A 20,436-nucleotide genomic window follows, 5' to 3' on the forward strand; every position below is an offset into this window, starting at 1 on the left:
TGGACCTTGCTTTGTCTGGTCCAAGAACTAGCCAGAACTGAGGGAGAGTCTAGAGTCCTTCCCAGGGCATATCCAGGTATCCCCAGAGCTATTGTCCTTTCCCCCAAACCATCCCTTCCCTACCCTATGCCTGAAAGTCCACCATTCAGTGTCTGGCATCCTTTAATCTCCTCCTGTTCCTACTGGGGCCATAGTTTGGCGCTTCCTCCATCCTCCCCCAGGGTGGGTGCCCCAGCTCCTAACCCTGGAAGGAATTAGAGGCCTCCCAGCTCTATACTGCAGTCTTGGGCTGCAGCACAACCCTGGAGTTCCTGGAAGAATCCAGGAGGGAAGCCCAACCACAGGAGGCACCCAGGACACGGGGGTGCCGCTGTGGGACAAGGCTTTCTTTATTGGGGTGGGGATAGGGTCACAAGTCACCTTACTTAGAAGTGCTCCAGGTGGATGGAGTCACTTAAGGGTGGGACAGTCCGGACTGAAGGTCTGTTGGCAGGAGACACAGAGACAGGGGTGGGGGTCGTAGGTGGGTTTGACATGGTCTTGGGCAAGACGGGTGTTCTGCGGTCTTCATATTTCATGGAGTTCTCCAGTATCTGGGGCCTCCGTGGGATGCTGAAGCCAATGAAGACCAAGTAGACGATGGCACCTAAGTAGGCACCCAGGAGTGGTGCCACAACTGGCACCCACCACCAGTCCCTGGCCCTGCAGGCAAGAGACAGAGGGACCTGCTGAGAGGGCTGATGCCCGGGACAGCACCTGCATCCACTGAGGCTGAGACAGGGAGTAGGGGCTGAGAGTAGAGGAGTGACCCCTATTCTAGCCCAAAAATTGCCCCTGAGCCTGGGGCCCTGGTTAGCTTCAGCCTGATTCAGGGATTGAGCTGGTCTAGGACATGATTGACATTCAGTCCAGGAGCAGGATTTATATCAGTGCTGGTCTGGGGGAAAGCAGGGACCCACTTCTGTCTCCTCAGGCCACCGGGGAGTTCTGCAGGACTGTGGAGCTTCTCACATCACCCCCCACCCCTCCACATGCAGGGAACCCACAGAAAACTGGCAGGGATGGGTTGGTGAGGGAAGTACCTGAAAACCTGTATACCCCAGCCAGCAATGAAAGTGAAGAAGCGGGGAGGCAGGTCTCGGGATGGGTTCATGGCATATCCTGTGTTCATGCCCAGGGATAATCCAATGACAACAATGAGGATGCCAATCACCAGGGCCTGTGTCCCTTGCAGTGCTGGATTGTTCTCCTTGTCCGTGATGGCGAAGAGACATAGCTGGAGTATCCCTGTCACTATTACCTGGTGAGCAGACACTGTGGCAGCCACCTTGGGCCCTTAGCCAAGTCACAGAGCTTCAGCAACGCCCCCAGCCCCAACCCACTGGCAGAGACCCCACCCAGAGTTCTTATCCTTTCTATTGTGAGGGCTGCCTGCCAGCCCCCGCTTCCTTAGGTAAGGAGGACTTGAGGAGGGGAACTCATACGGGATCACTGACCTCATCCAGGAAGCCCCTCCACAATGTCATGTGCTCAGGAAGATAGGTAGCAAAAATGCCAGCGGTAGCTGTGGGACCAGTCACTGTCAGATGTCCACCCGAAAATTGGATAATGGCTGCTGTGGAGACACAGACTGAGTGTGAACCTGCCACCAGCTAAACTCTACTGGATTCCCAGGAATAAGACTGTAGGACGGAGGGGTGGGGAGCACCTCCAAAGCTTTCTCTCTAGACATTTTCACAGGCCAAGACACTGGGTCTGTATCTGCCCATTTTTCAGAGGAGGAGGCTGAGGCCAGGGGTGGACAACTTAGGGCAAGACACTCACAGTAGAAGAGGCAGTAGATGGTGGCAGAAGCCAGGAAGGAACCCAGAAACTGACCCAAGATGTATACAGGAAACTTCTTCCAGGACATGCGGCCTAGCACACAGTTGGTGAAGGTTAAGGCCGCATTCATGTGGGCCCCTGCGGGAAGGGGCAGAAATGTCAAAGGTGTGAGAGAAGAGAGAAACAATAACAACAAATAATACAAAAGCAGCAATAACAATAATAGTAACAGCTAGTGTCTATGGAGTGTACTAATTTAATCCTCACAAGGACCCTACGAGGCAGGGACCTCCACCTCCATTTCCCCATTAAGGAAAGTGAGAGAGAAGTTAAATAACTTGCCTAAGTTGACCCAGCTAGTAACAATGGGGGGTCCAGGGCTCTGAAGAGTCTGGGCAGAGAGGGTCAGAAGAAAGAGGTTCAGGGTATTCTCCCTCCTGTGGGCTGGTGAGGATGGGTTCTGGCTGACTTGGGGAAGGGGCTGGCTAGAGGAGGGCAGGAGCAGTATACAGGGGACACCTGGCCTTGCTGATCAGATGGGGCCCAGGTTCACTCACCAGAGATGTTCCCTGCCATGTGCACTCCCATGGTGACTCCGAAGCCAAAACCCAAGTTGACACTGAGGTAGCTCCCAAATTTCTCTCCTAGAACCATATGGGCCACGGAGCCAAGGCCAAACACCTGCGAAGGAGTGCCTCTGAGGGGACCACCTGTCCAGAAGCCCCAACCTTACAGAAGGGCTCAGGCTCAGTTTGGGCTCCTCACCCCCATGCCCCAGGCCACCCTGCATTGCTTTTGGAGACCCTCTACCATGCCCTTGTCCTCCAGAAACTTCCTTCCCTGACTCCCCTTTAAGACCTGACCAGTGAGAGTTGGGTGGGGCTGTAAAAGGACCTGGGAGGGCAGTGGCAATGTCAGGGGCTCTTAAGGATACACCCTGGCCCCTGGGCCCCCAGACCACCTGAAGTTCAAGGAAAGGGGCAGGGCTTCGAGGAGGGCATGGCTGGTCTGGATCGAACCCCTCAGAATATCTCACACTTCAACCTAACCTGAAGGAAGTTTCTTCAAGAGATTTCCATACTCCATGCCTGTTCTCTGCCAGGACCCCATCCCCTACACACACATCAGCCCTGGAAGCTAGTGGGTGGGGTTCTATTCCTCTTGCCTCCAGCAACATTTCCATTGCTCTCAGGTGTCATTTCTGAACTTCTTGCTCTTGCCCATCCGTAACTGCTGGATCACCTCAAAGGATAACCCCCTTAATTCCCCCCTTCACAAGATTAGAGGCCTGAAGCTAGGCTCTCACTCAACCTCCTGAAGTTCCTACCAGAATCTATATCTGCCTTCCCCTTCAGCTCTGGTTCCCATGCCCAGCTTCTCTGTCCCTTTGCAGATACCTCCCTCTTGCCATGACTGGCTCCCACAGACTTGGGACTCTTCCTTCCTAAAAGTAAACCTTCCTGCCTCAGCCCAGCCTGTCTAGCTATGGACTCCTGGACACCCTGTCCCTGTGTGGACCAAGCTCTGGGAAAGGACCCATTGACTGGCTCCTTTATCCTTTCCCTTGCTCTCCCTCTTCAAACTGGCTCCTGCTTCCACGTGTCACGGACATGTGGACAAAGCTCTCTCCGAGGACTCCCACCTCCTGATTTCTTAAAGATCCCTTCAGTCATTATCCTACTTGACTTTGCTAATTTTGACCCTCTTAACCATTCTGTGCATCTGGAAAGTCCCTCCTTTTTGGCTTCTACAACAATCCTCCCCTGCCCTCCCCTCTCCTCCCTTCTCCTCCCTTCTCCTCTCCTCTCCTCTCCTCCCCTCCCCTCCCCTCCCCTCCCCTCCCCTCCCCTCCCCTCTCCTCTCCTCTCCTCTCCTCTCCTCTCCTCTCCTCTCCTCTCCTCTCTTACCTATACAGCCTCCCTCTCTATAGTTCCTTCCCACATTCTTCTTCTTTCATCTTCCTCGTGAATATGGATAACCCCAGGGCTCCATCCTTGGCCCCTTTCACGTCTCCTCAGTCACTCTTCCTGGGTCTTCTCACTAACTCTGTGGCTTCAGATATGCTTGATGCACTAAAACTCCTAAAACCTCCACCTAGCTAGGTCCTTATCTTCAAATACCCACTGGGAGTCTGGGTTTTTCAAAGGCATCTCAGGCTCTATGTTGAAAGCTCACCATCTCTCAGAAAATGTTATCCTCATCCTATGCTCCCCATCCCAGTCGGCCAAGCCAGAAACTTGGCAGTCACAAATGAGAGCTTCCTTTCTGTCATTCCCCACAACCAGTCAGCACTGCTTACATTCTATCCCAGTCTTATCCAGCCTCTTCCTTGCAGCCAGAGTGACCTTTCTAACAGACAAAATCTGATCATGTCTGCCCCTTGTTCAAACATTCACTGTCTCCCCTCCATTTCTAGGATAAAGTCCAAACTCAATAGGCCACCATTTAATACCCTGTATAAATTATCCCTTCTGCCTCTCACTTTCATATCTGCTCCAATGTTCTCTATTTTCACCAGTAGTGTTATTACTAAATAATAATCATGTATTGAGTACTTACTGTGTGTCAGGCACTTGTAAGCAAGTTATATCTGTCACCTCCTTTAACCCTTACACTAATTTATATGTTAGGTGCTCTTGTTTTCCCCATTTGACAGATTTTCACCCAAATCCTAGAGAAGTTGAGTGGCTTGTCCAAGGTACACGTTCTGCACAGAATGAGCCCGGATTTGAATCTAGTCAGTCAGCTGTGCCACATAACCTCAAGGCAAACAACCACATTGCTCCCTGTGTGCCTTGCTTTCTCTGCAATTTTGCATGTGCTCTTCCCTCTGCCTGAAATACCTGATCCCAGATTCTGAAAAATCAATACTGTACTTTAAAGTCACATTCAGGGGGGGCGCCTGAGTGGCTCAGTCGGTTAAGTGTCCGCCTTCAGCTCAGGTCATGATCTCACGGTTCATGAGTTTGAGCCCCGCGTCGGGCTCTGTGCTGAGAGCTCAGAGCCCGGAGCCCGCTTCAGATTCTGTGTCTCCCTCTGTCTGCCCCTCTGCTGCTTACACTCTGTCTCTCGCATTGTCTCAAAAGTAAATAAACATTAAAAAAAATAATAATAAAGTCACATTCAGATGGCACCTCCTTTGAAAATTCCGTGTATTTTAGATATGTTGTCTCTGAGGGACCTATAGCTATCCAGGCTGCTGGAAATGGGAATCTCGATCTGTGTCATCCAATATGATGACCACCAGCCACATATGGCTATTAAGTGCTTAGCATGTGGCTAGTTCAAATTGAGATCTGTTCTAAGTGTAAAGTGCACACCAGATTTCAAAGACTTATTAGGAAAAAGAGAATATAGAGTATCTTATTAATAATTTTATATCAGGGCGCCTGGGTGGCTCAGTTAGATGAGCATCTGACTTCGGCTCAGGTCATGATCTCACAGTTTCTTGAATTCAAGCGCCACTTCTGACTCACTGTTGTCAGTGCAGAGCATGCTTTGGATCCTCTGTCCCCCTCTCTCTGCCCCTCCCCTGCTTGCACCCTCACTCTCTCTTCTCAAAAATAAACGTTTAAAAATTTTTTTTAATGTTTTATTATTTATGTTTGGGAGAGAAAGAGTGAGCATGAGCAGGGGAGGGGAGGGGCAGAGAGAGAGGGAGACACAGAATCTGAAGCTGCTCCAGGCCCTGAGCTGTCAGCACAGAGCTTGACGTCGGCTCAAACTCACGAACCGCAAGATCATGACCTGAGCCGAAGTCACACACTTAACTGACTGAGCCACCCAGGCGCCCCAAACATTTTTTTTTTAATTATACTGATTACATGTTGAACTGGTAATATTTTGGATATATGGATTAAATACATTAATTATTCAAATTAATTTCACCTATTGATTTTTACCTCTTTAATGTGGCTACTAGAAAATTTTAAATTACATATATGGCTCATATTATATTTCCCTTGCAGAATTGTGTTCTAGAGTTTTTGAAAAAGAAAACCTGGAGAATTGTGGACATGGAGGCTATAGTTGAAGCCATCAGGGAGGATGAAGGTGAGAGGTCAGTTGAGGGCTGAACCTAGAGCTGCACATGGGATGGCATTAGAAACCCCAGTTGGAACAGGTGTTGAAATGACAGAAGAACAAAGGGAGAATGTGCCCTAGACACCAGCGAGAAGCTGAGTTTCCCAAGGAGAGTGTGGTCCCCATGGTCATATGCAGCCTCTGGGTCAAGTGCATGAAGGCCTGAAAAGTATCCCTTTGGATGTGACAGTCCAACAGTCAGTAGTAATGTGGTGAGCACTGCCTCATCAGGCCATGGGAACAGAAACGGGGTCCCAGAGATTGAGAGGTGAGTGGGTGGTGAAGAAGAGTTGAAGGGTACCCATGTAGACATCTTGTTTGAGAACCTGCCTGAGAAGGGAGAGAGGGAGAGCATGATAATTGAAGGGGCTCACGGAGGGGAAGAGAGAAATGTTTTGTGTTGTGCTGGTTTAGGGAGAGAGACTTCAGTATGTTAAAGATGAGAGAGGGAGACGCTGAAGATGGAAGGGAAGGAAAAGGATGGAGCAAAGTACCTGAGTAGACTGGAGGGTGAGACTGGTGCAGGAGTGGAGGGCTCCACAAGGGAGGGGCCCACCCTTGTCAAGAGGGAGATATGTGGATTCACAGGTAAATGGAGTCTGGTGCTGCAGGGACAGGTGGGTGAGGAGCCGGACACAGGAAACCCGCCTGATGGTTTTCTCTGCCAAGCTACAAATCAGCCATTTGCTGATTTAAAAAAAAAAAAAAAAAAAAAAAAAGATGGGGCGCCTGGGTGGCTCAGTCGGTTAAGCATCCGACTTCAGCTCACGTCACGATCTCGCGGTCCGTGAGTTCGAGCCCCGCGTCAGGCTCTGGGCTGATGGCTCAGAGCCTGGAGCCTGCTTCCGATTCTGTGTCTCCCTCTCTCTCTGCGCCTCCCCCGTTCATGCTCTGTCTCTCTCTGTCCCAAAAATAAATAAACGTTAAAAAAAAATTTTTTTTTAAAAAAGAAAGAAAGAAAGAAAAGAAAAGAAAAAGAAAAAGGGCAGAGTACAAAGCAGCATTGGGAAAGTCTGAGAAAAAGTGAAATAGCCCAGGGGCGTCTGAGTGGCTCAGTCAGTTGAGTGTCCAATTCTTGATTTCAGCTCATGGTTCGTGAGTTCGAGTGCCACATCAGGCTCCACGCTGACAGTGCACAGCCTGCTTGGGATTCCCTGGCTCTCTACCCCTCCCCCACTTGTGCATGCGCTCGTGCCCTGCCCCCTCTCAATTTAAATAAGTAAACTTAAAAAAAATGAAATATCCTGGATAGGGTAGGGAAAAGGCAGTTGAGCAGGGCCACGTGGGTCCCTCAAGAGCTCCATGACAGGTGCAAGGGAGCCCAGGAGCAGGCTGACTTAGGACAAGGGTAGGATGAGGCAGGAGAGGACAGGAACACATGGGCGGGGGGGGGGGGGGGGGGGGGGGGGGGGTAGTGAGGCCAGGACAGGCTGACAGGCTTGAGGAAGGTCAGGAGGTACATGGACTGGAGCAGGCATGAAGAGTCTGAAAACTGAGGGTCCGCATTTCCAAGTAGGAGCTCAAAACCATTTGCTAAAAATAATGAATGAGTGAATAAACTCCACGTGATCTCCTGCGTCAGGGTTTTCAATTGGCAGTCCATGGGCCAGTCCATCCGGAACACATGTTTTGTTTGGGTGATCTGGGTTTGACGACCAGAGGTTTCAGCCTCCCTTGACAAATCAGAAGCTCTGGCAGCTCTGGCCTTCATCCCGCCCTGCGTGCCAGCAGTCAGCTAGAATAGTAGCAGCCACGCCTTTGCACAGGTCAGCACTCTGCACGTAGCCCCAGTTCCTGCCACTGTGTGTTGATTCTCTGGCCCCCATAGCATGTAAGTTTGCAACTCCTGCCTTATGGCTCATATCAAGAGCTGTTTTTCCAGGGCCCTGATGGCCCAGCCCCTCTTCTCCCTGGTCAGTGAATGTAGCCCAGCCCCGTTCAAGGCCAGCCCTGAGCACAACATCCCCAGAGGCTGTAGAGTGGAACTGAGTGGAATGGTCCACCTCCCTCATCCTGGCTGCAGTAAATGGGGCCCAAGGTCATACTAGCTTTTCTGGCAAAACTTTTGCCCTGATGACTCACTGAGCTTCTGATAACTGAAAAAGCTTCCCCACTTCTTGGCACAGGCCCAACAACTGAAAATAAGAACACAATGTCCTATATGAGCTTAAACCTCACAGAGTTCTTTTATAAACATTATTTCCCTTCAATCCTCACAGCTAATCTGCCTGGCAAATGTTTCGGCTCCCATTCTACAGATGGGGAAACTGAGGCCCAGAGACTACCAAAAACCCAAAAGTGAGGGCCTTACCTCAGCTGGAGGGAATTAACAAACCAGGGTGTTAGAAATCCTGCTGTAGTAAGTTAAGGAACAGAGAGTAAATAGAGATTAAGGGTCACACGGTGATATTAGGTTTCATTGGATTTAATCCTAACTTAAAATGTGACTTTGGACAAATAATTTAGTCTCAGAGCCTCAGTTTTCCCATCTGTTAAATGGAGATAATAATAGAACTTCCCTCACAGGGTTGCTGTGAGGATTTGAGAAGATACAGTATGTAAGGGGCTTGGCATCATCATGCCTGGCATGCAGTAGGTACTCAATAATAATCTCAATAAAGGGAAGACAAGCAGGGGCACAGGAAGGCATTGGTGCATGTGAGTGGTGCCTGCTTCTCCTAAGAGCTCTCTGAGGAGGCACCCTCCTACCTCCATGGTTCCAAGGTTTAACAACCCTCATGAGGCTGGAATGTTTTGTCATGAATAGATGACTTTGTCCTGGATTAAGGCTGGACACCGTCCAGCTGCTGTCTTCACAGCTCAGAAGTCAAAGCAGGAGGGCAGGTAACAGGGGAAGGGAAGAGGACAGGAGACAGGGAGAGGAAAGCAGTTGAGAACACTTATCGTGACAAGAGACTAGCACATATGTCCTACATGTGTACTGGGTATCTGCCACCTCAATGTTAGTGTCACATTTACCAACAAGGAAGCTAAATTTCTAAACAGTCAAGATACTTATAGAAGACCACACAGCTAGAAGATAGCAGAGCCAGGACTCAAACAGCTCCACAGCCCATAAAGGTCCGATTCAACACACATACTAACTGAGAAGACAGACTTAGCCGTGGAGAGGCCTGCCCAGGGCCAGCTGGTGACTCAGTGACAGAATCAGGATTCTTATGTCTAGAGGCTCCTGTGCTCCATGGGCCACACCATCTCCTACACTGGCTCAACGCACGCACACTCATAGCCACACAACCAGTTGTACTCATACTCACATGCACACACTCAGGGACACTCTCTCACCCCCACTTCCTCTGACATGCTCCTGACTGCCTTTGCTTTCCTTCCCAGAGCCACCCCTTCTTTTCATGAACCTGGGCCTGCCATAAAGTCCAGACAGGCATGGCTACAGCTTCAGGGAAGAGGCTGTCTGCTGTAGATGGTAGAGCTGAAGCAGGTGGAGAGAGGGAGTTTCTAAGAAACCTCACATCCCACCTACAAGTCTGGTTTCTGTCCCATCATCTACTCAAAGAGCCCTTGTCAAGGTCCCTAGTGACCTCCCAGTTACCAATCCCTATAGACCCTTATCAGTGGTCATTTTCTCTGGCCCGTATGTAGGCCTCCCACTGCTGACCACCCACTCCTGTGGACCCTACCTTCCCCCCCTTGTCCTCTCACCTCTCTGGCCACTCCTCCTCAGGCTTCTTTGTGAAATGCTCCTCTTCAGGTTTCTATCCTCAACTTATCTTTTTTTTTTCCCTCTTTCTATACACTGTCACTGGACAGTTCTATAAACACCATGCATATTCTGATCAGCTCTAACTCCTTACTTCCAGCTCAAGTCCCTCTTTTGAGCTCCAGACCTCTATATCCAACCACCCCCCAGATGTCTCCACAGGCACCTCACCTGATCACACCCAAACTGACCTCACTTTTGGCCCTGTAGCAGGCTCCGGACTCCAGAATGATCCTCCTTGGCATTTACCCCTCATCTGCTACTTGGAAAATCTCAATTCTTTCTCAGCTCCCTCAACGTGTGCTTTCTTCTCCATCCCTGGACTGGTCACCACCATTTCTCTATCCAAGGTCAATAGCCTCCTAACTGCTTCCCCTCCCACCAGCTTTGCCCATTTTGCTGAGACTCCACACTGCACACCGAACCATCTTCTAAAATCTAAATCTGAACACATCACAACCCTGCTTGAGAACCTTCTGTGTATCCTCACTGCCCTCAGCATTAATTCTCAAAGCATGACCCTCGATAACACTTCTCTCCAATCTCTGTACTCCTTGTTTCCCTTCTTCCCGTTTCCAGCCATGCCCCCTGATACCTGCTCCCCCAGCCCATAGTTTTGTTCTGCCTTCACATACTTTGATCCCTTTCTTTCCCAAAAAGATGGTGAGAAAGACAGAGCTCCTCCTACCTTTCCTATCCTTCTTTAGCTCCCAGCTCCAAGACTGAATAACAGACAATGTGACCCAGGGGTCAGTGGTGGGGAGGGGGCATGGATTGCCTCCACTGAACCTCACCCTCCTGAGGTCCTGGGGTTCACGTCCCTTCCTCAGAGCCCACCCACCCTGTGCCACCCACCCACTCACCATCATGACATATGTGCTCATGAACTCCGCCAGGAACTCTCGCACCATCTCCTTTTGCATTATTGCTTGCATCTTTGTTACCACAGGTGACGAGACCATCTTGGAGTTGCGGGTAGACCTGGAGCAGCAGCCCAAGCCCGTGGGTAGGAAAGAGGCCCAAGTGCACTCACTGCCCATGGGCCCTTCAACTCATAGCTGAGTTAATGGGTAACCCAGAGGTTACCCACACACACCTCCTCTTGCCCTGGTCAGCTGGTACAGCTGGGATCAGAGACAACTGAGAGCCACAGGGATGTAGCCTGGGAAGGGTGCACCAATGAGGCCATTTTGCAAAGAGGGCGGTGGGGAGCCAAAAAGTGTCATCTGTGGTGCCAGTGAGTCTCAGAGGAGAAGCAGATGGGAGAGGGCAGGCAGAAAAGTCGAGCTCAGCTGTCCATCTATCTGTCTACCTGCCTATCTGCAGGAGCCAAAGCTCTGGGAACACAGGCCAGGCATCAGGCAGGACCTGTCAATAGGGAGATACTCCACAAACAACACACGGTGTAGCAAAGTCTGCTCAGGGTGCTATAAACAGCCCTGAGGCCTGAAACGTACATTAGGTTCTGCCAGAGGTGAAAGTATCTGCAAAGTGCACCGGGCCTTTGCAATGGGCTCAACACAATCAGACGTCTGTGAGTGAATGAATGAATGAACAAATGAAAGAGAGGGGAGAGGAAAGGAGGGACCGGATCTTCTCCCCTGTGGTATGTTCAGTGCCTAGCACAGTGCCAAATGCAGAGCAGTTGTGCAATATATATTGTCAAATGAATGACAACTGAGGAATCCATCTGTCTTACTCTCCACTAGATCCTCAGAACTTCCTACAATGCCTGGCACATGGTAGATACTTGATAAATATTTGTTTAATAAATGCATGGTTGGATGGATAGATAGACAAAAAAGTGAGTTACAGGCCCCATTATCTGTTGGAGGTGGGGTAGAGACCTCTGGTTTGGGGAAGGAGATGGAGTCTAGAGGCTAAAGAAGAAGAGGAGGGGTACAGATACCTTTAAGTGTGGCCTTAGTGCTTGTTCAGACTGGTGCCCCTCCCCATGCTGAATGCCTGAAGCTGACACCAGCCCCTCAGCTACCTCATCTTGCTAGGGATAGCAACATCACCCCCTACTCCTCCCCGGGCTTCCTGAAATTTCCCTGGCCTCACAGCAGCACAGATTAAGTAGAGGGAGTAAGAAATGTAAGTCAGGCATGAATAAAACAACTTCCACTTTTATGGCTGAGACCCTATGTTCAATCTCACCCACCCCAGTCCTTGTTCTGTCCTTACTCCAGGGAAATAAATCAAGGGCTGGGTATATGGAGGGAGATATAGAGTTGCATGGACAATTTACTGGCTCCATCCAACTCTAGCTTCCATGCAGCATCATTTGGGGGTCTCCTTGCCCCTATAACCAGCCAGGCAGGGACCCAAGAGGGTCCTGGGAAAGTACCACAAAGGTAGTGGAGAAGTGACAGAGCAGGAAGCCAAGGACACCAAGAGAATTTTAGAACCCTGGCCCCATCCTCCCCACCACATGGCAGGCAGGACACAGTAAGCAATAAATAAATAACCACCAACCAGCTACTGACCTAGAAATCTACCAAATGCCTGCTATGTTCAAGCATTGTAGTAAAGAACATTATCATGATCCCTGCTCTCAGGAAGAAAAACAATTAAGTAATTGCTATAAAGTGTGAGGACTGTTGCCACAGGTGAAGGGGGGCACTACTGGATTGCAGAGAGGAAGCAAACAACCTAGAGGTGGGGGTAGGAGGGTTTCCCACAGGAAAGGAAACAGGTCAAAAATGGAAGGCTGGCCAGATGAAGGAGCATCAGGGGAGGCAGGGGAAAGTTCAAGGCATCAGAATAGCATGGCAGAGGCTTGCAGCAAAGGACTGTGTGATGTAGAGAGGAACTCCCCAAGAATGAGCTGGCCAGAGAGAGGAGAGAAAGTGGCATGAGGTGGGTAGAGATGGCAGAAGGCCTAATGGTCCGTGTTAGGGGGTGTGAACTCGACCCAGAGAGCCATGGGGTTTGGTGGAAGATTTAAGCAGGAGCACTGCCTCCTCTATGGAGGCTGGGATGAGGGAGCAGGAGTGGGAGTGTGGTGAGCAATCAGGAAGCTTCTGCCACAGACAGCCTGAGCAGAGATGGCAGCCTGAGCCAAGAAGGTGCCATGGAGATTAGAAAACAGTGAAAATGACACACTTAGGGTTTAACTGAAGAGGAGAATGGAGAGAGAAGAGATGACCTTCGGGTTTAGGAAGAGCAGCAGAATGACAAGCGAGGTGCAGGAGAGAAGCTGCAGCCTTAGGCAGGAGTATGAGGAGTCTGTTCCGGCCATGTTAACTTTGAAGAGCCTGCTAGACATTTAGGCAGAAATGGCCTATAAGGAGGCAGCTGGTCATGTAGTCTTATTTAGAGATACACATCCAGAGGCCACCAAATCATCTGATCCCTGGCCATAGATGAGGCCAAGGAGAGGATAGAGAATGAGAAAAGGGCATCTGAGAAAAGTGGCCTACAAACTGAGAAGCTAACGGCAAACCAGATAATTACCCACGTGATATCTGCTAACCGAGGTGCTAAATAGCTAATAAACTCACCAACCAACCCTTCAACTTACTAATTAATCTAGCAGCTTAGCCAACTAACTGTCCTGTTCACCAGCTCATTTAATTATCTAATCAACCAAACACATAAACCAGCCAGGCCTCAGCGGTACAGAATACAAACCCAGTCTCCAACCTTGGATCACTCCATCTAATGGTTCTGATGGATAAGGGATAACAGCAGCACCATCAGAGGCCCAGGGTGGGAGAGGTGAGGCCTGCAGACACTTTTGAGGAGTGGACAGGGTGGGGCCTAAAGTGCCTGTGAGGGAGTAGAGTAGTGGTAGAAAGAATGGTGGGAGTGAGAACATTCTAGATATTTTAGGAGATGGGACTAGATGTGAGATATGGGGGAGACAGAAGTGTCAAGGACAAACAAGGTCTTGACTTCTGGCTTAAGCAATAGAGAAGGAGATCCTTGGCTGAGTTGAGACCACAGGAGGAGTCAGCTTGGGATATGGAGGTTGTTTTCAACTGGGACTGAGTTGCCTGTGGAACTCACTTGGAAACAGTATCTGAAGCCCCAGAGAGAACCCAGCACAAAGGGGAGCCATTCATTCTCTCTATCCAAGGGTGCACAAATATCCCTGCTCCTGTGCTGGCAGGCAGTGATGAAATGTAATAAGCAAGTACATTTGTGTGTCAGGAGGTAGTATGGCCTATGGGGATAAACAGAGCAAGGGAAAGGGGGTGGGGTATGATTTTAAATAGGGCAGTTGGGGTAAGCCTCACTGAGAAGGTAGCAGACATGAGGAGGTGAGGGAAGAGCATTTCAGGCAGAGGGGAAATCCCAGAAGGACTCTGAGCATGTTTATTTATTTTTTTTTTTTAAATTTTTTTTCATGTTTATTTATTTTTGAGAGAGTCCGAGCACGAGTGGGGAAGGGGCAGAGAGAGAGGGAGACACAGAATCCAAAGCAGGCTCCAGGCTCTGAGCCGTCAGCACAGAGCCCGACGCGGGGCTCGAACTCACGGACCGTGAGATCATGACCCGAGCCGAGGTTGGACGCTCAACCGACTGAGCCACCCAGGTGCCCCTCTGAGCATGTTTAAAGGAAAGGAAAGGAGGTCATTGTGACTGGGGTTGGGGAGAGCAGGGATGGAGTGGGGGAAGGTCAGAGAGGAAACTGGGACTAGGTAGGCAGGGCCTTGGCCATTGCAAGGGCTTTGGTTTTTATTGTACTCTAAAGATCTGAGCCTGTGAGGGTGAGAGGCAGTGAGTTCAGTTCAGTTGAGCACCACCTACATAAAGGCAGTTGGAACCCCCTCACCAGCCCCTTGACCCTCACCCAGGTCTTTCTGAGCCTCCCTCACCCAAGGGCCCAGCCCAGGGTCCGGCTGGGAGAGGTCTTTCTTCTGAGACTCCTGACCCGGGGTGGGGGTGGGGGGATGGGGGATGGGTAGGAGTTGTGGGAAGGAGGCCTCAGCTGCCATGAGGGAGAGGCTGGGAGTAGGGCAGGAAGGGCACAGGGATGTGCTGGGAGGGTGGGGGATGGGTGGCTGGAGGAGGAGAATGGGTGGAGTGCTTACCGTCTCTTCCTATCTGATTCAGCCATGTTCTGTCTTTGAGATTTTTAGATGCTGTGGAGCCAAAGAGAGGTCATTAGGACTGGGGTGTGGGGGCACAGAACTTGGCCCCACATTCTCATCAGACCTCAGCCTCCTAGGGGAGAAGCCACAGGGACAGGTCCTGCCGGTTCCAATCTCTCAACTCAGCCAAGCTGACAAAGAGAAGTGTGGACGTGCCTTAGCCAATGGGGAAAGGCCCTGCAGTCCCACCCCTTCTACCCATGCTGGCCTCAGGACCCCTGGACTAGGCCCTTCCTGGGTCCTCCTGACTTTCTCCACTGTCCAAAGTGGAGATGCCCACAGCCTCCCCTCAGTGGCTCCACCCTCACATATGTGGGTATTATTGCTTTTAGTCTAACCTCTTGCTGCTGACTTAAATTCCGATTTTCCAGGGACTTTTCCTTTTACATACACACACACACACACACACAATATGAGGTCCTAAGAATTCATTTAGTCCATTCTTCTAACTCAGAACCAAGTCTACCCTCTTACCTTTCCTGAAAATTCCCCTGTGTATTCCCATTTTCCACCCGAATGACCACACAAATGTAACCCTTGAGTTTCCCCATCCTGGAAGTCCCCCTTGTTCTCTAGCCAAATTCCCTCTAGCAGTTGCACAAGTTGACATCCCTAGCCCTGACTGCAGACACCCTCCAGCCCCAGCCCCAGCTTCTCAAGAGGGAACTCCAAGGGGAGAAACCACTCCAGCAAAGCCAGCAATCAAGCCGTATCTCTGACATTCTCCCTTCTGCTTTGGTCCAGTGTTTGCTTTCCATGGTCTCCTTATCCTCCAGCCAGCACTCCGTTGACAGCCCAGCCCTACATACCCTCCCAACCTCTGCTGCGCTGCTGGTCCTCTCAACAGTCAATTTACAAGTAAGGAAGCTAAAGCCCAGAAAGAGTGTGTGACATGCCTATGTCACACAGCAACTCAGGACTAAACCAGAACAAACATCCTGGCTTTCAACTCCCAGCTGGAGTTGCTTCCCCCAGACAGTCCCATGGTCACCTCCTCCCCATACAGTCCCCAGGAAGTGGCACTCTGAGACCTGGGCCCCAGGGAAGGCCCCCTGTCCCAGTCCTGCTTGGAGCCCGACTCACTCTGCTAAAGCGTCCACATTGGGGGCTTCTTGGTTATAGCAAGCTTTGGTCTTATTTCTCCATGACTGTCCCAGGCTCTGGCTGCACCCGCAGCTGGGGCTCCACTGCCCTGTGTCCAAAGTCTAGAGCCCGCCTCTCAGCCCTCCTTAGGTGACCCCACGTACTGCTTTGCTCTGCTCCTCCAGGGGAGAAGTCAGTGGGGCAGGGGTTTGGCCCAAACCGCTTGGGCCAAGTCCAGACACACTGCCCAAAATAGCATCCCTTCTCTGGCCAGCGGCGCCACAGAGACCAGGTTCTGAGGCAGCCTTTGTGAGGTCAGAGGTGGAGCTCAGAGAGGGTCCCAGAGGAAGGCCCTGCCCTCCAAGCCAGGTGTCCAGCCCAAAGTTGGAGGAAGCCCTTCAGGGCCCCAGACTTGGGGGAGGCTCCAGAGGCTCCAGAGCCCCTGGTTCTGGGAAGAGCTGTGCAGACTGGGGAACAGAGATGGAAATATCTGAAAATCAATAGCTAGATGGAGTGGTTTTGGAGAAGACCCTGGTTCAGTCCTCAAGGAACCCCAATTCTGAAGGAGGAAAGGGAAACTCAGGCCCCTCCCAGTCTCAGGGGGAGGAGGACACATAAGCCATATTTACAGGAAACACCAATCTGATAGGGGAGGTAGAAAGCCAAGCCTGGTCCTCTGGGGTCCCTAGTCTGAAGGGGGGAGAGAAGAAGCATCGGCCTCGTCATTTGGGAGCCTGTCTGAGCAGAGGAAGGGAAACCTATGCCCTATCGTCGGCAAAATGCCTCCCTCAGGAATGGCAAGCGAGGCCTCTGTGCAGGAGTCAAAGCCAAACCAGAGTGTGGGGCACTGGCCCAAGGCTGCAGAAATTTAGTGACTGAGATGGGGTCAGGAGTGAGCCCGGGGTTCAGCTACCATCTAAGAAGACTTCGGGAGCCAGGGCACTGCTGGGCATCCAAGTAATAGATAGCTCTGGTAATAGAACTGTCCTCTAGGGGTGCCTGGGTGGCTCAGTCGGTTAAGCATCCGACTTCGGCTCAGGTCATGATCTCACGGTCCGTGGGTTCGAGCCCCGCGTCAGGCTCTGTGCTGACAGCTAGAAGCCTGGAGCCTGCTTCAGATTCTGTGTCTCCCTCTCTCTCTGACCCTCCCCCGTTCATGCTCTGTTTCTCTCTGTCTCAAAAATAAATAAATGGTAAAAAAAAAAAAAAAAAAAGAACTGTCCTCTAGAGGGTGCCAATAGACCAAGCCAGTCTGGACCCGCATTTTCCAGGTCCCTACCCAAAACTGCCCACAGGTCTCTCTGCAGGGAGAAGGCTTCCTGGTCAGAAGCTGTCCATAAGGAGCAAACTCTTCCACTGCTGCCCCCCAAGGCTGAGGCTCTGCCCTGCACTCCACCCTGCAGACTCAAGTGGGCTCAATGTAATGAGTCCTTCCTTCAGAAAGAGAGAGATGAGATGTACCCCTGGACATTGGAGACAACTGCCTTTATTCCTTTCCTGTGTGTACTGTCAAGATCAGGATGAGGTAAGGGTCAAAAGTGAAGCTGGGGTCTGGGAATAGGTCAGAGCTTGGGCACAGTTGGATTGGGCTGGGATCAAGTTGGTGAGGAATAGAATTGGGATCCATATCAGAGTCAGGGATTGAGCCCTGGGCTCATTTACTGGGCCAGGCACTGGAGACCCAGATGTAGAGAAGACAGCCCTGTCTCTTGGAAGAGATAAGCAGCAGATAACTTAGTATATACACTGTGATAAGGTAGATGGTATATAGGCAGTAACTAAGCCAACTTGGAGCAGGGCAAGAATCATCTAGAAGAGATGACAGGGAAGCTGAGTCCTCCAAGTTGAGCGAGGGAGTGTGGGAAGGCGGTGATTATTTGAAGCCCAGTGGGCTTGTGAGAAAACCGAACACATTCTGTGAATGGCTTGCAGAAGGCTGGAGAAGTGGCTCAGTCCTGCCCCAGGGCCTCTGCTTCCTCATCTGTGAAATGGAGTTGGAGGATATGAGGTCCTCTGATCCAACTACTTTTGGCATCCAGACAAGGCCTAGGAAAAGGTTTATGAAGGCACAGCAGCCCAGTAAATCAAAATCTTATTTGGTAGAAATGATAAATTGGTTGAAAAAGAATTGGTAGGAGCACCTGTGTGGCTTAGTGGGTTAAATGTCTGTCTTTGGCTCAAGTCATGATCTCATAGTTCATGGGTTCAAGCCCCACATCGGGCTGCCTGCTGTCAGCACAGAGCCCACTCCAGATCATCTGTCCCCCTCTCTCTCTGCCCCCCCCCCGCCTCACTTGCACAAGCACTCTCTTGCTCTCTCTCAAAAATAAATATTAAAAAAAAAAAAAGAGGGGTGCCTGAGTGGCTCAGTAGGATAAGCATCCGACTTCAGTTCAGGTCATGATCTCCTGGTTCATGGGTTCAAGCCCCATGTTGGGCTCTGCACTGACAGCTCAGAGCCTGTAGCCTGCTTCAGATTCTGTGTCTCCCTCTCTCTGCCCCTCCCCCACTCGTGCTCTCTCACTCTCTCTCTCTCTCTCTGTCTCAAAAATAAACATTAAAAATTTTTTTTTAAACACTCTTTAAAAAAAAAAAAGAATGAGGGGTGCCTGGGTGGCTCAGTCAGTTGAGCATCTGACTTCGGCTCAGGTTATGATCCCACAGTTCATGGGTTCAAGCCCTGCATCAGGCTCTGTGCTGACAGCTCAGAGCCTGGAGCCTGCTTTGAATTCTGTGTCTCCCTCTGTCTCTGCCCCTCCCCTGCTCACACTCTGTCTCTCTCTGTCTCTCAAAAAATAAAATAAAACATTTTAAAAATTTTAGTAATAAAAAAACGAATTGGTAATATTAGTGTGCTACAGGGCAAGTTTTGCAAATTTTGATGTATCTCTCAGCATTTAGTCCCTCTTGCAGAAATTAACTTTCTTACTTTAATTTCATCTGCAATACATTCTTTTCGGTAGTGAAACTTTGGGAATAACCCAGTGCTCATCAACCTATTTTATTTTTTTAAAGATTTTCTTTTTGAGTAATCTCTACACCCAACATGGGGCTTGAACTTACAACCCTGAGATCAAGAGTTGCATGCTCTACTGAGATCATGAGTAGGGGAGGGGCAGAGAGAGAGAGAGAATCCCAAGCAGGCTCCATGCTGAACTTCAAACCCCTGACCCGGGGCTGGTTCTCAGGACTGAAAGGTCATGACCTGGGCTGATATCAAGAGTCAAACACTTGGGGCACTTGGGTGGCTCAGTCAGTTAAGCGTCCGACTCTTGGTTTTGGCTCAGGCCATGATCTCACAGTTTGTAAGATAAGCCCTGTGTAGGACCCTGCACTGACAGTGCAGAACCTGCTTGGGATTCTCTCTCTCTCTTTCTCTCTCTGTCCCTCCCCTTCCAGTGTTTTCTCTCTCTCTCTCTCTCTCTCTCTCTCTGTGCCACCCCTTTCAGTGCTTTCTCTCTCTCTTTCTCAAAATAAGTAAAAAACATTTTAAAAAAAGAAATCAGACACTCAAGTCACCCAAACACCCCTCACTTTCCTACCTTTACTCACTACACTAAAAATCTTACAGTGTAAATTGGTGATTGGGGACATTAATGTTCAACCTAACTGAAAATTTAAATATTTATGAATGCAAAGTCAAGCAAGTTGAACAGATAGAATTGTTTGTCATTGGTGTGGAAATTTTTTAAATAGAATACAAATAAAATGAATCTCACATCATTTTTTTTTATTCTTTTTTGGCCTAAAATACAAACAAGCCAAAGGAACCTTAAAAGACCCGTTTTCCCTCCATGACAACTATTATTAACATTTTGGTAGATTTCCTTCTCTTTTTTTTTATGTATACACATATCACATCCCTTTCCGACTTTGTCAATAATAAGTAGTAGGAAGCTTATCTTGTAAAGTACTTTTTCACTCAAACATTATTGAGAATATCTTTCCATGCCAGTAGGTCTACAGTCACATCTTGTATGTGACTATATGGCACAGAATTGTCTCCAATTTTATTTTTTTTTAAATTTTTTTAACGTTTATTTATTTTTGAGACAGAGAGAGACAGAGCATGAACGGGGGAGGGTCAGAGAGAGAGGGAGACACAGAATCTGAAGCAGGCTCCAGGCTTCTAGCTGTCAGCACAGAGCCTGACGCGGGGCTCGAACTCACGGTCCGCGAGATCATGACCTGAGCCGAAGTCAGACGCTTAACCGACTGAGCCACCCAGGTGCCCCAAATTGTCTCCAATTTTAAGTATATCCAATTCTCCCCTATTATGAACAGCATGAGGTACATACAATAGTTCAAAATCCAATTAGGAATGAAAATGCAAATAGAAAACAATTTTTAATCAGAACAAAGAAATAAAACTGCCAAAAGATGCTAAAACTTCTCTGAACTTCCCCCCAAATGCCACCAAAAGTGTTGATGTGTAGAAAACTAATCATTTCAGCTAATTATTTGCTTCAGGCAACATGCCATTTGATTAACTTACTTATCCCATAAACTACTTTCAGTCAAATTGTTTTACATTTGGGGTTTTCAGACTCTTCTGAGCCACCAAATCCTGTGTATAACTCAGGAGCCCATGTATCAATCAGTAAG

The 20,436-nt window shown here is 49.6% G+C and overlaps 1 protein-coding gene across 7 annotated transcripts; it reads right to left on the bottom strand.

The window, feature by feature from the left end:
• Positions 1–365: 365 nt before the first annotated feature.
• On the bottom strand, positions 366–16,124 carry AQP7 (aquaporin 7). 7 transcript variants are annotated; one of them, XM_042912920.1, is made up of 8 exons: positions 15,832–16,124; positions 14,689–14,739; positions 10,510–10,627; positions 2,382–2,505; positions 1,879–1,962; positions 1,497–1,612; positions 1,083–1,300; positions 366–702 (listed from the first exon to the last, which is right to left on the bottom strand). In XM_042912920.1, the coding sequence occupies exons 2-8, from the start codon at positions 14,712–14,714 to the stop codon at positions 426–428; spliced, it is 963 nt and encodes a 320-aa protein (XP_042768854.1). In that variant the 5' UTR covers positions 14,715–14,739; positions 15,832–16,124; the 3' UTR covers positions 366–425. The 7 variants fall into 7 exon arrangements, with proteins under 7 accessions (XP_042768854.1, XP_042768853.1, XP_042768852.1 ...); XM_042912919.1 differs by having other exon boundaries at positions 1,497–1,615; XM_042912918.1 differs by having other exon boundaries at positions 1,825–1,962; positions 15,832–16,123.
• Between the last annotated feature and the right edge of the window lie 4,312 nt (positions 16,125–20,436).

This window comes from Panthera leo, chromosome D4 (genome assembly GCF_018350215.1).
Source record: "Panthera leo isolate Ple1 chromosome D4, P.leo_Ple1_pat1.1, whole genome shotgun sequence".
In the NCBI taxonomy this organism is placed as follows: Eukaryota; Metazoa; Chordata; class Mammalia; order Carnivora; family Felidae; genus Panthera; species Panthera leo.